At 35.2% G+C, this 18128-nt stretch overlaps 1 protein-coding gene across 9 annotated transcripts in view; it reads left to right on the top strand.

The window, feature by feature from the left end:
• Positions 1 to 18128, top strand: part of REPS1 (RALBP1 associated Eps domain containing 1) — a 64806-nt gene that overhangs the window by 25767 nt on the left and 20911 nt on the right. For 6 of the 9 annotated variants that reach the window (XM_034060329.1, XM_034060325.1, XM_005154773.3 and 3 more), the window contains 6 exons: positions 4751 to 4904; positions 9930 to 10057; positions 10532 to 10694; positions 10998 to 11061; positions 11868 to 12022; positions 16745 to 16866. In XM_034060329.1, coding sequence (XP_033916220.1) covers positions 4751 to 4904; positions 9930 to 10057; positions 10532 to 10694; positions 10998 to 11061; positions 11868 to 12022; positions 16745 to 16866 — 786 coding nt within the window. The remainder of the gene's footprint in view (positions 1 to 4750; positions 4905 to 9929; positions 10058 to 10531; positions 10695 to 10997; positions 11062 to 11867; positions 12023 to 16744; positions 16867 to 18128) is intronic. The other 3 variants (XM_034060328.1, XM_005154772.3, XM_034060326.1) reach the window with 2 other exon arrangements.

Below are 18128 nucleotides of genomic sequence, written 5' to 3'. Positions count from 1 at the left end.
TAAAGTACCAGATTAGGTCATTCCCCAAATCAGTCATTCAGGAGCATTATTAGAAACTTCCTTTCAGACCCATAGTTCCCACTCTAAAACAATTCTACTTCCCTCCTTCTGTAGCCAGTTCTTTTGCACCTTAGAATCTTGTATTAATCTCCACATTGTTGGAATTATCTTGTATGGCACCCCACTGAAGTATGCTGAGATACAGGTTAAATGTAGTGCAGATGCTTTGTCTAGAAAAACCGCAAAAATAGTATCAGCAAATTTAAGTAAAATTCCCATTCTGTGACTGATCCCTTTTCCATTTGTTGCTGGTTTAATTATATTCTTCCAAACCTAGTCTAAAACCTTCAAACCCTTGAGGTCAGACTAAGAAGTTTGTAATTGCACTCCTCCCTAAAAATGCACCCCTCTCTAAAAATGTGTAGTGCTGCATGTGGAGAAGTTCACATTGAACCTTGGACTATTTTGTTCTTCAGTGTGAGTGCTAATTGATTGCAAAAACATGGGTTCTGCAATGCAGTTACCAGCTCTAGCATAATGTTTCTTCATGATGGATCTGTTCCCTGACTCTTATGCAGGCTGTGTGGTATCAGGACCTGGATCACAGCACCATTAGAGCTACCCTTCGGATACCATGTCTGGCTACATTGTCTCTGGAATTCTCCTTAGGAGGCTTTCTTCTGGCCTGAGGTGTGAGATCCAGGAAAAGGTTTATAATCTCATTTCACTCATGTATGCTTGCAATGCCCTTTTGAGGTTGAGATCCCTCCAGAGTTGCTTTAGCACAGTATTGTGTTGCCTTACACCAGTTCGTTTGACTTACCTTCACTAAGGTGGTACTTTTAAAGCCATATATTATGTCACCTTTTTAATTAAAAGCTAGTTTTTGTAACTGCCTGTCCAAAAAAGTCCAGTTTCCAAGTCCTTCATAGTGTCTTGGCTTGGTAATTCTCATTTGACAAAAACTGTGCTTTTTTACAGCTTTTTTAAACCATGATTTTTCAAAAAATAAGATAGATTACTTAATTTTTGCCTGTTAGTTGCAACCTTTTTTTCTGAGTTATTGAGAATAATGTTCTCAGTTTGATTTAACATGAAAATGTTAAGTACTTATTAACTATTTATATCAACATGCTTTTGTTTAGATCTGTTTTCAAGAATAATTTAAAGAAGAGGAATGAATGTCTTAAGATAGTAAAAACCAGAATATTGGCATTGCTATGAATTTTATTGAGGTTGATTTGGAGAGAAAAAACAACAGCTAGTGTTTAAAATTTAAAGTGCTAAAACACTTTATCAAAATAAGATTTTAATAAAGGCTGATCTAATTAATTATACATCAACTGCAGTATGCAGATGGTGAGTAAAATTGTTGAAGTTCCCAAAGAGATTAGGTGAGTAACTTCTGTTAAAATTGGCGAAATTCAAAGTCATTGCGTTATCGAATGTAAATTAGGCAAACTGTTGTAGTTGTTACATGTTAAGATTTTGGAGAGCAATTAAGTTGGGTTCTGAACCTAATACTCTCAGAAAAATCTGATCCTGGATATTTCAGGCTTTCATAATTAGTTTCTTTTATTGGACAGATTGGACAGATGAAAGTGAACAACCCTACTTCCTCAGCTGCAATGTGTGCTCTCAAAGCACTCAGTTCACAACTGTGTGTTGCAGCTGAACAGAAGTGGTTCTAATGAACATACTGCCTCTGTTTACTGAAGTGGGAAGCTGAGTAGAAAATTGAAGTGGAAACTTTGTACAATAAACCGTGGCTTTTAGACATGAGTATATGAAAATGACAGCTTCTTACCCCTGCAAAGGCAGATGCTTAGTTGGTCACCTATGGACAAGAGGTAAACAGCTCTGTGTGTAATTGCAGTTTCAATAAATCTTAACTCATTGTGTTTTTCCATGACTGCTTTTGAGTGAGAGTTAATGTTTCTACAAGTCCTGCCTCCTCCCCAGTCTTTTCAGTTTTCACAGACACATATATTTGGGGATATATATGTAAGTACATATAGTCACACTTAAAAACAATACAGAAACAAAACAAAAAAAAATTAGCTCTCCTTAGCTTCCAGTAAGCTAGATCAGTGAATGCCATGAGTGGTTTGTAGGAGTGACCAGGATTGCACAATGAAAACACAGTGCCACAGTAATGCCATCTAAATTTGGTTTAAACTGTTTCATGAATGTGGGATGTCAGTGATGGTAAAGCTGAAGATGTGGTTTGGCCCTCTTCCAGAAGCTTTTTGATGTCAGAGTTGGTGGTATGCTTTTGCTGTATAGTGGAGTCTAAGCTGAAGCTCCAGATCAATTGTGGGAAACCTGTAAAGGTTTAGGATTCTGGTAGAATGTTGACTGGAACATTGAAAATGAAATTAATTATTTATTATGCCTGTACTTGTCACTATCTGATTCTCATTATTGTATGCTTTACAGAATCATGTGAATGACATGTAAAGTAAATATTTAGAAGAATTCAAGTTGAAGATTATACAGTTTCTTCCTTTCTTCCTATGCCTTAAGTATAAGGCCAAATACCAGGTGGAGATTTACTAAAAGACACAGTTGTCAGCTTCATTAGGGCAGGGCTGCTTCATGAGGACTATGTGTCAAGAGTTTTAATGTTCACGTGCAGTTACTAGAAGTAGCGAGTGGTTTCCTTTAGGTAGACTATTGTTCGTTTATCTGCCTCAGGTGTTCTTCTATGTTTTTCTGGACCATCTGACTTAATAGAGTGAGTGTACTGGAGTAAATGGACAGTGTCAGTGACTGAGTATAACTTTCCCTGGGTTTACTCACAGTATTTTGCCTAAAAATTCAAACATCTTTCAAATATTGTTTGATAAAAATGGTTTGTATAAAAGGCAGTGGAAGAGGAAGCTTGTAATTGATTTCAGTGATGCATCATCAAGTTCTTCTAGCACCTGTTGTACTGTGCTAGATGGAGTAACAATCCAACCTCGGTTTTAGCTGCCAGCCTGCAAGTGGCACTCTGGACACCCTGACTCCTTCCCTTTCTGCCCCCATGTACCTGTAATGGTAAGAATGTACTGACATCTACAATAAATATCTTGTCAAGTAAAATTCTAAGAGGAGGAATCTTCAGGCAAGTTTGAGAAAGGCATGTAGCTGCAACAAAAACGTCTTGAGCTGGTGAGGTACTATGAAAAAACAGTGACTTTGGGTGTTCAGTTCATCCCTAAATTAACAGTTGAAGTGAGTTAGTACTGCTCCCAGCCACTTTGTCATACTCTTTGCCAATACATATGAGCATCATTTAAGTGCTTTGAATGGAAGGTTCAAAATCTCGTGGCCTAGGTACTTACTTAAGGAAATATGACTCGATCAGAACTTTCAAAAAATACCTGTTGCCAAATGAACCAGGCTGGCCACGTATCTCAAGAAACACGAAAATCAGAGGGGATTAAAGGTGGATGTTTACATCAAAATGTTAGGAAGTAACCACTCATCATGGCCTTAAAACTTTTTTTATTAGTATGTGTGTAGTTTTAGTATGTACTCTGCTTGGAGAAAAGCTTGTTTAGGACAGTTTCTCATTGGCTTTTAGACTTTTGCGGATGTAATATTGACTGAAAAGCAAAATGGCTTTTGAATATTCAGCAGAGAAAACCAGTTCAGTTTTGGTAATCATGTGGAAGCCTGCACTCAGTCTGGCTATTAGTACTTGATCATATATTAACAGTTGTTAACACAGACTACCTTTTTTTTGTGTGCTGCTGAAACAGATGTTGAGATTTTTAGCTTCGTTTTTGCTTTTCAGGAAACAAGGAGTTCAGGTTTTGCTTTTTTTCTTCTACTTTTTTTTTCCACTAATATGGTTAAGTTCAGATTAGGATATCTGGCAAGACAGACAGCAATTTCAAAACACCCAGATATAGGGAGGAAATGACTTTCTACTATTTAAATATTTTACTTTGTGAAACACAAATGATTTTTCCTTTGTATTTTATTTGAAATGGAATAATCTGGTAACCTGAATGTCTCATGAGAACCAATTCCACATAGAAATTGCATTTGTAATTCTTTGTTTTCCTGCCTCTTCAGGGAGAATGTAGTACAATATGAGATTAAAGAGAAGCTTGAGCCTTAACACCAGGGCAAAGTTACCTTTGTAATTTGTACAGCAGAGAAGTATATCCTAGATATACTTTGAAAAGTATATCATTCTTTAAAAAAAAGAATTACATACTTTTCAAAAGGCATCATTCTTTGAAAAAATTACATCTGTGGTTTTGCATATTAAAAAAATGTGTCCTGTCTAGTGATTTTTTTTATTTCCCCCCCCCAGTGTTTAATTTTGGTTCATTTTTTTAAATGAAAGTAACTGATTGTGAATCATTTGATAATATTTAGGTATGTTAGTAAGTTGTACAGTGACTTACAGTAACTCTTTTGAGACCTGGTTTCAAATGTAACTTTTATCACAAGTGAAAGGGAGCCTTATAATCTAGTTTGCTTTGTAGCTAAGTAATTTAACTCAGCATTGCTGTTGTCTTAAGGATGCCAAGTTAAAAATGTATTGGGTATTTTAAAAAATATATTAGATGATGTTTGAAGTGGACATGTCCAGTCATACTGTTCCTGACTTCTCCTTTTCGCTCATTTTAATAAGTACTAAAATTTGCACTTTCTAAAATGAGGCTTTAACTGAAATAAAGGTTTTAGATAGGCTTTTATGTATTTAGATGTTTAGTAAAAAACTTAAAAGGTTCCTTTGTTTTATTAGGAGTCCACATCTCCAGTTGTTTCACCACAGCAATCCCCACCAACCTCTCCACATACATGGAGGAAGCACAACCGCCATCCCAGCGGAGGGAATAATGAACGACCTCTTGCTGGACCTGGGCCTTTTTGGGCTCCGTTTAGTGAAGCACAACCAGGTATAAATGTCTTCTGTTATGCTTCAGCTGTAACCCAAAGTTAAAGAATTCTTGCAAACATATATTAAATTTTTTTAGAACAGTTAATCTTTGTATTTTCCAATCCTGGAGAGTTTCTTGCAGATTTAAATGTTCACGTTGACAGCAACGCCATGGAATCTGAGCTCATGTGTATGGTGGATCCATTTCTTAGTGTGATATGGGAAATGCTTGTAGTTGGAAGTGGGGGAAAAGAGTATAAAAGCTTCCCAGGGGAAAGTTTTCCAATACAGAGCTGACATCCTATTGAGACTGTGCAGGAACTGTCAGTACAGCTAAAAACATGGGAACCTCAAGGGAAAGCAGCAGATAATTCATTGTTTGTTTGGATTAATGTTTTTTGTAGATTAGATGAATTGTCAGAACAACTAATTCTTTTAACTTTTTTTGCTTTCTTTAAAGTTTATGTAAACATAACTCAAGCTACTGTATCTCCTGTCTGTCAAGGTAGAACCACTTATTTCAGTAAAACTTTTCATCCTTTATTATTCTTCCTTTAACATGTAAGACCCTCCCTATTATATTGCTGTGCTCAGATTTAAAAAACTTTTCCCCTTAATATCTCACATTTTAATAAGTTCTGTTATGTTTTCTAGTATCTGCTGGAGTATTAATAAATTTAGCAGAGCAGTTCTAATTCATATGCTGTCTTTGATACTGCTGATTAATATGATGCATTTTATAGGCCGTAGTTTCAGATTAAACTGTGGTTGACTGTTTTATTTCAGTTATAATATTTCAAAGTTGGTCTGTTACCTTTCGATTTATTCTGTAGTCATTCTACAAAATTCTAGTTATAAACACCTATGGAGGACCAGGGATTCTGTTCTTAGAGTTAGTTGGATAGGGAAATATAACACTATTTTAGTAGTGGGTGGTATAGAGATTTATGTCAGTGTCCCAGATGTTGTTTGCTAGTAAGTGCCAGTCAATTTAGACAAAAACAATTAGTCTGCTCATTGTATATATAATCACTTCTAAAGGTTCAGTACAGGCACTGTGTTTTTTCGTCAATTTCTTGACTTTTTTTCTTGCACAGTTTAGTTGATTTGCATTTCTTGTAAGCTGAAATACAAGTTTGTCTGGTAGCTGATTTCTACTTGTGAAGCTTTTCTAATTTCCGAAGTCAAGGACTCCAGGAAAGTATGCAAACTGTTCCTACTGGTAGAGTTCAATATTGTACTCTTAAAAATAAAGTTGTAATGCCATGTTCATACTTCAGTTTGTCAGTGGTTTCCCAGTGATGTCTAATGGATAAATTTTTCAGTAGCAGTCTGAAAATATTTCCGAACTCACGCAGTATTCTGCAATTTAATATTCTGTGCTGAAACACATTCATAGTGTGTTTAAAGCAATTTGGAGATACTGTTGTAGAAGGATTGTCTGTTCTGCCATTGTGAAGGATAGAATGGATTTTCATACATTAATTGCACACAAAAAAATTCATCCTGATTCATCCTGATTCTTTTGCACTGCAGAGGATTAACTATTCCTTTGAATTTCAGTTTGTGTAGGTAGTTTGTAATTTTTTTTCCCTCTCTTGAGACTACCTTTTAAGGACAGTATTTTGTAGAAAAATATCTGACATTCAGGTAGAACCAGATAGACTGTTGGTTAGTTTTCTTAAAATCAGCATTGCAAGCTCATCTTGATTCCAGTGCAAGATGTTCTTGAAAAATTGGATAATTTGCAAGTACATGGTTTTATTTCAGTAGGATTTAAAGGCAGGACTGTGCCATTTCACTTGTGACTCAAGAAAAATAAGAACCCAGGTCTCAGCTTATGTATTGCATTATGTGAAAACATTGAGGGTATTGGGGTTGTCAACTGAAAGCATGGAACCTCAAGTGTGAAAATGTTTGATGGGTCTCATAATGAGTAGCATGTTGCCTTAAACCAGAAAGATAAATTTCAAAACTTTTAGAGGGAAGATCTTGTTTAAATGGGAAGATTCTGACTTAGCCATAGTAAAGACACTCCATTACATCATCATACTTGCATCATGAATAAAATTAAATAGTGCTTTCTGTATCAAATTGAGCTGTAAATATTAAATAATGGCCTAATTGTTGTTTTTAAAAATCTTGCATCTGAAGTCTTAAGCATAACTTACAGCTGTAGCCCTCAGTTGCTTGGGGAAGAAAACTCTGTTCTTATTTCAACAGAGCAAAGAATTTGGATTTTACAAATTTTTTTTGACACTGTGTTGCGCAGTAATTCAGTTAGGATAGTGTTAGTTGATGCTTCATAAGTAGATGCCCCAGTTCTGGCTTGCATCTCTGATCTGAATCAGACTTCAGAGAAAAATACAATGGATGACTGAACCACTTGTAGGAAACAGAACTGTATATGAGATAAGAGCCTCCTGTTCCTGTAGTTACCATAGAGGAAAAATATACTTCATACTTTTACCTTTCCACCTCATTTTGCAGTCCAGCTTCAGCTGTTTAGGATGCTGATGGTGACAAATTTGAGAGAACAAACCCCTTCCCTGCTTCAAATGATAGTTGAATGGTGTGTCTGAATAGGGACTAGAAGATATTTTTTTATTACCTTGTGGTCTGTTTGTACTGGAAGCAGAGCAGAATGTTTATGTTGATAGTACCCAAATAATGATTTAAAACTAGTAAAAAATTTCAGTGTCTTCTTTCCATTCAAAGTGCTGTTAATGGTGTTCTTACTGATGTAAATGCATGGAGAGTGTTGAAGGTTGTTTCTTCATTGGGTTACAAATCATAAAATAAGAATACACTGATTGTTCCAGGTCTTCTCTGAGACCCAGTATTTTTTCCACCTTTCCTTCTACCTTAGTGTACCAGTCTGGTTTTGTAGTTTGTGAAATATTTTGAAGGTATGACAGTTTGGTGCTACTGCATTTGTTACTGTCAAAGTACCACTTTGAAAGAGGTGCTGTGCTAAGTGAGGTACAAATTGAACTGTTCAAAGACAAGTTGCTGGGGGAAGTAAAGGTCTATAAGGTTAGTGAGAATAATGTCAGTGTCTGAGGAACCGAGAAGGGGAGTGCCGTGTATCAAAAGTAAAATTTGTGTGGCATGTCTGTAGGAGAGATGGGAAGGACGTTTTTGAATCTTACGGTGTGTTAGTTCTGTGCAGAAAGTGACCAGGCAGAGACTCCAAGCTTTTCTTCATGTTTCTTTCTAGTGCTTTAGAGTTAGGTGAGCTACTGAGCCTTGAGGTAAAAAGCATTGTCAAACTCATTGCCTTTATTCTTGGCAATTTTGGATAAAGTCACTGGAAGTTTCAGGCCACATCAGGAACTTGCAGAAATGGAAGACAAATTTGGGAACAAACTGAGTATTTAACAGTGGCTAGTAAAGCTCATTAAAAAAAAAAAAAACAAAACAAAAAACAAAAAAACAGAACACCAAAACCCCATGCTTTATTAATCTTACATTTTTATGATATTCAGAAATAGTGTAACCTCTCAATTTTGTACATTTTACTTATCTCTTCCTTCAAAAAGTGGTTCTTCCCCTGGAAAGCTCAATTTTTAATCTCTGTAATACAAGATAAACGTGTTACACACAATTATGGCTATTGTGTGTACATAAGCAAAGATAAACCAGTACTAAGCATTTCTCACATTACTCTCTTGTTACTTTTTCCTAGGAAAAAGGTCATTTATGGAATGAAGGAGTAATTGCATACTTCAATATCATACTGATATTAAATAGCAATTTTGGATGCTAACAATGTTACTGTCCCTTTAGATGTTAACCCTCAGTGTGCTTCACTGATTTCCTTCACTCTGGTTACTGCAGGTTGTGTACTAGTAGTGTGCAACCTGAAATTGTTGATATTCCTCAGCTTCATAAATAGACTACCTATATCTAGATGGACATCTCATAGCAATATATTTTGTCAGTATCTTGACAATGAATTCCTCGTATATATTGCTTCAATTTAGATCATAGTAGCAGTATTAAAATTATGTCATTAATGTCATATTTCTTGTTTGTGGGTTGTGTGGAGGGCTTAAAGAAACTCACAAGAAGTTGCCTGCCTTTTAAGAAGAAATCTGCTACTATGTATGAGGCAGAAATTATTATCTAAGTATGACTTTATTTAACAAATTCCTAGAGAAAGCATTTAATTGTGCGAAAAGGGTGAAGTGATCAGTTGCACAGCTGCTGCTTAGATTTAAGGAATTCAGCATTTCTTTGAAGATCATGGAGTAGAATGATGTCCTGGGATTCTTCTAGACTTGTTCTAGATGGTTAGTTTTCCCTCTGATCCAAGTTTCTTAAATTTTTAATTTGCAACTGCAAGTTAAGAGAATTTTGAGAAGTTTCTACATAGAGCAGTGGGTGGCCAAATCTTTCTATAGTTGCTTCATGGTTATTTTAATATTAAGACACAGTATCTCAGAAGTAGATTATAACAAGGCACTGGGTGAATCTCAGTTACTGTGTTCCAGATAGTTAATGCAGAGCAGATGTCAGCACTCTCTGTGGATGCCTTTTATTATTCTTGGCCTGTTTTCAAGCAACTGAGTTAAGTTAGTCTAGAAATCATTTAGGAAAAAAAAGTGGCATGCTAATATCTTGTGCCACTTTTAAATAGATCTTTGTCCACACAAGTGTTGCTCACATTTCAGCTAAGTGAAAATGTTTAGTATTAACTCATTCAAAAGTTATTAAGTGGGTAAAAATCCATTTACATTTTACACATGTTGCTATAAGCTTATGCCTCACTTCTGTCTTTTTAGTAAAGATTCAAGCTGACAGTGTAAAAATCTACAGAAGTGAGTTGTCAGGAGGTGAAGCTTTTTTCATTGGTGCAATTTGCATTTCATTTCCTTCATGATTCTACAAATGTGTATTTCCCTGACAGGAGTGTGTGTTTCAGGATTTGATTTTTTTCTTTTTTTAATTTGATTTTTTTTTTTACTGCTTTCCATATCCATAATTCTTACTCAGTTTTCAAGATTGTCTTTTGAAAAAGAAATGTTTCTTCTACTTTCAGGCTCATCTACTTCTAGTGATCCCATATGGTCTGGCCATTCACCACCACCCCATCAAGAAAACTGGGTCAGTTTTGCAGATACCCCACCAACCAGTGCTCTTTTAGCCATGCATCCTGCTTCTGTCCAGGTGTGACACTTTATTGGTGTTTGATTTGCCTCATTCAGATTGATGTTGCAATTTTTTTTTCTTTTTTTTTTTTTAGTAATCTTCATTGCAGATGTTTACTGTGTATCTGTGCTGTAGTCTGTTCAGTGCTGTTTACCCAACAGATACTCATTGAGTGGACTTAATTTGGAATGGTTAACTGAAAGCTCATTAAAAAGCCATTGGCAATTATGACTTTAAAACACTTGTGTTTAGCTTTTTTGCATATGTGCCATACCTTTTTTTTTCTGCTCTCATACCTGCAGTCATTCCTATTCATATGTATCAGTGTGCAAAATACCCTGTCATTATCCTGTAGACACAATCTGTGGATGGTTTCCTGCAGTTTTTAAACTACCTGAGATTTAACTATGCTTTATTTTTTGAAGGCAAGAAGTTGAGAATTCATAGAAGCATTTTAGGTAGATAATACTGAGGAAAAATATTTCATTTCAGGACCAGACAACAGTACGAACTGTAGCATCAGCTACAACAACAAATGAAATTCGTAGGCAATCAAGTAGTTATGATGACCCCTGGAAAATAACTGATGAACAAAGGCAGTATTATGTTAATCAGTTTAAAACCATTCAACCTGATCTAAATGGATTTATACCAGGTAAGTTACTCTTTAAAAAATATAATTGTGGGTGCAGCAGTTCTGTTACAAAGACTTTGTTGTGTACTTAGGTTTGCATACCATTTTGAACAAAGTTCTTCATTTTACTTATAATGTTCTAGTGAACCCCAGCGTAATTCAGGAAGGGACTTGAAACTATTTTTTTTCCTTCATTTAACCTTAGTAATTAGTGCAATTTTTCCAAAACCTTTGCTAAATAGCTCATCTCCTTTACCATAACTCTTACTCTTCTAATGATTTAACTTCATTTAAATATTAAAAGTGGTTGTTGTAATTTTTCAGGGTCTGCAGCTAAAGAATTTTTCACTAAGTCAAAACTGCCTATTCTTGAACTTTCTCATATTTGGTAAGTATGATGTGTCTTTATTCAGGATAATTTAGAAAAATGGCATCTATCTGGCAGTCATTTAATAATCTACTTACTAAAAGATGTTAAGTGAAATTTCATTAGTCATACTTTGAGTATGTACTACACTACGTTCAGTCCTACTCACGTTTATGCCACCGTTACTTTAGTGGGCTTTAAAAGGTCTAGGCTGGCATTATTTACAAAGCATTTTGAGCTCAAATTAAGTTCAAAGACTTAATTTGAGTGTTTTATTACCAAAGATGTATTTTAAGTAATTCCTTACCTGTATTGATTTATTCAAGTCTAAGTTTAAATGAAATGTGCAGATGCAGATATTTTTAAATGCACTTAAGTAGGCCTTGATGACAAATTTAGCTTTGACTTGATGCAAAGCTTATATTTTGCTGTATTCTGTAATTTGTACTGCATCACTGCTTACCTTGGCAGATTTCATCTTTGTGTGTACAGATTTGTAATTCAACTGTTTTCCCATTTAAAATAAACGTCGCCTCAGCATTTTTGCCAAAAATGAGGCCAATAATATTATGTAGTACTGTCTTTAATGAGTTAAAAACCTTGGAGAGATAAAAGTGTATTTAAGTTACCTTTAAGCACTAAGAAATGTTATTAATGAAAGCTCATCTTTCAAGGGTAAAGTATGTAGCACTAATATGAAGTATTTAATAGGGTAAAATGAACTATAAACTGTATTCTTTGATCTTCCAAGTAGCAAAACAGAAGTGTGTAATTGAAAATAACATGACCTTAGGAAATTTTATTTATACTAAGGTTTTTGTTTTTAGGGAACTGTCAGATTTTGATAAAGACGGTGCACTGACATTGGATGAGTTCTGTGCTGCATTTCATCTGGTAGTTGCTAGGAAGAATGGGTATGATTTGCCACAAAAGTTACCTGAAAGTTTAATGCCCAAACTGATTGATTTGGAAGACTCGACAGGTAAGACATGCATCAAGTTAAATTTCACTCTTTTCAAGTGATGGGATAGTTGTTACAGTATATCAGCCAATACTTACAGATTTTTATTAACATAATCCATTAGTCAGTATGAAATATAGCAATGTGCAATTTTTAGAAGTCTTAATTAGTGCTCACAACTAATCTAAGCCCATACATATTTCTGTACAGGGAGATGTTATTTAGGAGCAGTACACATTGACTATTACATTTTGAAATACTGCCTGTAGCCTTTAAAGGTTAAGGAAAACAAAACTGTCACAGTATGGATTTTATTATTGTATTCCAAATTCCCAGTCTAGCTCTACTTCAGATTTGATTTCAAATGAATATATTTTCTGTTCCCTCTCATTTCTGAAAATATGGCATGAGCTTCTAAGTAATGAAGGTACTTGGAAAATGCTACCAGGTTCAATGCTAGAGATAGGACTGTAGTTTAAAAGTGCAGAATCTTGTGTATATAAAATATACAGATTTTTTTTTTTTTTTAATTCTGTTCCTGGCTTGACAGCTGGATTTATCTTCCATTGCTTTGGCACCTAGTCTTTTTCTGCATAGGCCTTTATCTTTGGATGCTTCCAGATAAACCACTGAATGTATGAGTTTGCTTGTGCCAGAAACTCTCCTGTAACTGAAAAGCAAACTACTGTTCCATGTAAAAGTTATGTTTAAAATTAGGCGTTATATATATAATGGTTTTATGTATATACATGCACATATATATGCATGTGTGTGTGTATGTATAAAGGAAATTGGCCACAAACATCCTGTTTGGAACACCACTTTTACATGAAATGATGTGTTTATATAGATTTTAAAACAAAGGAAACAGTATTTTATGCCTTAGATTACTTTTTGTCAAGCAGTCTTGGCTTGGGAAGTCAGGTTATACTACAGGTGCACAGGTGCTACAATTTTCTAGATTTTTATGTCTTTTTAATAAATACTTCTCAAAGGGGGTCTCTTCAGTACTGTGTTTGTATGCCAGAGACCTTCATCTGACAGTTACTGATGAATTCTTAAGCTAGATGCTGTAGCTCTTACTACCTTTGCTTTAATAATTAAACCATTTTCTGTGGGAGTAGCTTTGTGGTTCCTCAAAGAACCTTTGCAACAGCAACAGCTGAACTGTTTCCAGGAGGGGTAAACATCTTGCAATGACAAGTACATGAGAAATAAGTACAATTAATTGGATGAATAATTAGCAAGTGTCTAAAAACTATTCATCTGTCTATTTCTGTATTTAAGGTGATTGCTAAGCAAAAGCCTTTATAGGAAATGGAGTAGTGTTTATTTGCGTAAACCACTGGGGTTGTTTTTTAAAATAACAACAAAACAAACCACCCAACAACTGTTGTACAATATAACTGTACAATATCTGTACCTGATATTCTACTGCTTTTACTGGTAGTAGATTTCAAGGCTTTTACCATTTAACTGAAGTTGTCTGGAAACTTTATAAATTGGACACTAACCCAAGAAGTGTTATATATGTGTTTGGTTTTGTATTGCAGGCAACATGGTTAATATAAAACTTTGATATATTACCATGAGGTACAAATTGGTCTTTTTCCATCTGGTATTAAATGAAAGTTACCCTGTTCTAGTGAACATTAAAAAGTTACAAGAATGTGTAAGCTCTGCTTAAAAGGAAACGTTCTGATTTCCATTTGAATCTGCTGTTATAACTACAGTGAAAAATGACAGTTCTTGCAAACTTGTTGAATTTTATCTAACTAGATTTTTTTAAAAAATTTGGGTCACCAGTGTTGGAAATATCTTTTCTAGCATCTAACATGATTCATCACCAAAACTTGTATATTGAATAGAAAACTTTAGGAGAACTGATTATTGATGTGGCTGTAGTTTTACTTGCAGGTACAACAGTCAGAATCTCCTGAATACATTTACTGTTTTAATTTAAGTTAAAAATTACTCATAGGTGTATATGCATACTAGTAATGCACATGTTAAATTGCAAGAGTTCAACTTAAAAATCAACCTTGAAAGATCAACCAGTTAAACTTCTGTAACTTTTTCGTTTTCATAGAAGTGTATTTCAGTTAAGCTTGCTTCCAACAGCCTTCTCAGGACTGTGAAGTGTGACACTGGAGTGTCTTTTTGAGTGCACTTCTTTCATGGGATAACAATTTCTCAAAATAAATTATTAATGATCTTCTACTGACTAAAGTCTCAGTGTGAATAACATGATTTCAGACTCCTCAAGAAGGTGAATTACTTGATGTCTTTTTAAACCAGGGTGCAAGACGGTAAATTTTATTTCAGAAGTGTTAACAATACCATATTAATTCTGTCCTTTTGTTAGAAACTTTCCCCTTGATATTCCATACTTCTGCTTGGTGCTTGAAACTTGCTGTCTTTTTCCATTTTGCCTATTTAACTAGTGGCCAGCAGAAAGAACAGTAGCAGAGGGCTCCCTACCCCCTGTGTCTCTGTTTAAACAGAGGAAGGGAAGAATGTTCCTGCTCTGCTCTGGTAGCTTCTCCCTCATCAGCCCCTGTGAATCTATTATGTGACCGACTGCAGGTGTTCCAAACCTGTTAATGTATGGTCTTGTCTTGCATCTGGCATCATGGCCAGGGATACGTACTTCTCTCACATTTATATTGGTAATTTTTCTGGCATAGCACTATGCCTCTAAAGAATTGTAATAGGAAAAAAGTTAAATGAGGTGCTGTATCTTTCTACTAACTAGGGAGAGAAATTAGGTGTTTAAGTCCTTAGAATAATGTGGTAATTCTACAATAGATTTGAATGGGCTTAGTATTTTGATTTGTGTCGTATACTTCAAAATTATTTCTATTGCAGTTGCTCCACTTAAGATGTGACATTATGCTGTGGTATGCTCTTCAGAGTGAGGGAGATCTGTCTGCGTAAGAACAGTCAGAACTGCACTGAATGAAAATGGGAGCATGAAGTCAGGCAGTTCTATAAATACTTCTCTGAGTGCTTATGTGTTTATTTTATTCATTGATGGCTTAGTACATTTTGTATACCATGACCAGCATATCATCTTGACTACTTGAAGACATGGTTGTGTCTGTAAATATCATCTTGATGTAGCCTGGTTTGTGTTTGTATTGCCAGATGCTTTTTGCCTGAAGCAGGTATTAGGTGCAGTTTCTGTCTGGAATAATTTGTGAAGCCATTTTCCCTAAAAGACAGTAGTACTTGATGCTAGGTGCTGGGCACAATTTTGGGAACGTTGTATCTCAGCATGTTGTCTGGCTTAAAGAGCTGCAAAATTTTGAGTTACTGTTTTCTGTGTGCCTTTCTTGATGTCAGCAGCACTCGGTCTTCCCTGGCTTCAAGATGGGACAGTTTCTTTCTGGATTTCAGTTTTTTGACTGTTCTTTTTAGGCTATGCCTCTTGGTGTCCCAGTAGCACTTTGGAGACTATAAATAATGAGCTATTAGTTTTCATGAGTGCAGTTGTCACCATTGACAATAAAAGTGTTTCCAGTTCAATTTAACGTTGGATTAATTACAAGTTTCTTCTGAATGGAAGACAGCAGACAGAACATTGAGCTGTCACAGCAGAAGAGCACACTTCAGAGTTCAGCACTTTGGCAGCATAATCCCAATCGTTTTTATAAATTTTTATCAATTTTTTGGTACCATGTATCCCACATTCCTGTGGCAGTTACCTTCAATTTCATATCTATCAAGCAGTTCTTCCAAATGATAATTTAATTAAGCCATCTTTCCTCTTTTGCAATATTTTCTCTTGTTCAGTTTTTTAATTGTTTGGACTACAAACATCTTGTTAATATGTCTAGCTACTTATCGGTCTTTTTTTCAGTTGTTCCTGTTACATTATATGGCTGTAATCTGAACTTCAGGATTTTGAGGCTTTCAGTGTGTTGCTTTAGCTTGGATAGTGGTATCTAGCAAAACTGAAGAGCCTGTAAATAGGATTTCACTGTGTTAGGCAGAATGTCTAAGCTGCTATTCAGATTTACTTTACCCAATTCTCTTACAGTTTGAACAGAATAAAAATAATTGCTTGGCATCGTGAAAATTTGTACAACTCTGAAGGGCTGTTTCTGCAAGGAGCTGTAGTTGCTGAAAGCTCAGAGAAAACTGAAATAACAGCAACAATGTGCAGTTGCAGTATGACAGCTGCTGCACTTGTTCAGTTTGCAAAACATAGGGAATGGAAATCTTATTGTTTTAGTAAGGAGGCTTAAAAACTTAGAATATTTCTTGGAAATAACCTGTAAGTATGGTTTTCTTCATCTCATATTTCTGGTCAGTGTTTGCATTGATATACTGGTTTTGCTTTAACCTTTCATATAAGGAAGTATTTTGTTCTGTAATAGAAACTCAGTGCTGGATTTAATGCAGTAAACATTAATGTAAAATTTCTCAATGTAAGAATGAATTACATTTATTTCAATATGTAAGCAACATCTAAAAATGCTATTTAAAAGTCAAAGTACAGGGAGGTAGTATGGTACAGAGTAATCTTCAAAGTTCGATTTTCAGAAAGATCCTCAAAATAAGAGTAGCACCAGACAAATAGAATGCTTTACTTGAATGAGTGTGTTTTGTCTGGTGCTAAGTATTTACTTGGTAAAGATGAAACCGAAGGGTACTTTGCACTTTCCATGTGAGTAGCTTTTTTGAGAATAAACTGAATGCAGTTCATGATTTTGTTTATAACTATTCCTCTCATTTCAGAAGTTGGGGAACAGACAGGTGAGGTAGGTTACTCCAGCTCGCCAGCAGAAGCACCTCCAAGCAAGTCTCCATCAATGCCATCGCTAAACCAGACCTGGCCAGAACTGAATCAGAGCAGTGAGGTTAGCACTTTTATTTAAGAGTTATTTAATTGCTAGTCAGTAACTAATTGTGTATGCATATGTAATTCATCATAAGTAGATTTCTGATCACAATTGTGAAAAAATTGTGAAAAAGCAGGACAGATAGACACAGGAAGGTTCTACATGTGTTAAATTGTAAAAAAGTTAATGTTTTCCTTCTAATTTTTCTGTCTCTTTGTGAGATGAGCTACTGTTTAAAATGTCATTAATAGTAATTAAGCTTTATATCAGTGACAGAATGAACTCATAGCACTTACTGGATGAGTTGAATTCATTCCCAATTTTTTTATTTAAGGTGAGTTTTGGAGGTTTTTTTGTTACCTTTGAAGGACTTTTATTGTCAACACTTGCGAAACATCAACATTTCTGATGGAACTGAACATTGAGACTTATTTTTGCAGACGCTTTTGCCCTGAAATATAAGTTACCTCACCAGTAATGTAGATAAGTCATAGCTCTGGGTTTGTGTCAGAAGCAAAGAATCAAAGTTAAATCTGTTGGCTAAATTTATGTAAATATTAAATTTATACTGTTATGTACTGCTGCTTTATCGTCCTTTAGTGTACATATTTGCCTATATAAGCAGTCTTACATACTAAAGCTCTGTTTTGAAACTGAAGTTACCAAACAGGATTTTTTTGTTTTGTGGTTTCTCCTCTTCTCCCCTCCCCCCAAAAAAGCCCATTGTTAAAGCCTGTAAGGAACTAATTCCTAGAGTCACTATTTTTGTTCTGGTTTACATTTTTGACTTTGGCTTAGAATAAACCAATGTTTTACTCCAAGAGCTACTTCAGAGACTCACGAGTTCCTTACTGTAGCCCTACTAAAAAGATGGCATAGGCTTACGGGGAGTAGGGGGAAACTACTGAAATCGTGTTTTAAAAACTGTCAAGAAGAATCTAAACTTAACATCTCAGTTCTATCAGTAGCTGAGTATTATCCTACCCTGCTCCTCTTATTGAAAAAGTTTTTTGTGGTTTTCTTCTTCAGACTTCAAGTGAATGGAAGATTGATAGCCAAAGTTTTAGACTAATCAAAGGACAGGCATTGTGAAACAGAAAATAAGCACATTATTAGGATTAAAGTTAGAAGCAAAGGAAATCTTCTTCTCAGGAGGAAGGTCTTTGTAAAGTCTGCTGTTCCTCTTAGGGGTAAATGCTAGCCTCACAGTGATATTCTTGCCAAATAAAAAATGTAGAAAATTATTTAGTGGTTCTGAGTTGTTCTCCTTGACAGAATGA

The sequence above is a fragment of the Melopsittacus undulatus genome, chromosome 3, assembly GCF_012275295.1.
Source record: "Melopsittacus undulatus isolate bMelUnd1 chromosome 3, bMelUnd1.mat.Z, whole genome shotgun sequence".
In the NCBI taxonomy this organism is placed as follows: Eukaryota; Metazoa; Chordata; class Aves; order Psittaciformes; family Psittaculidae; genus Melopsittacus; species Melopsittacus undulatus.
This window is presented reverse-complemented; position numbering and strand designations above follow the sequence as displayed.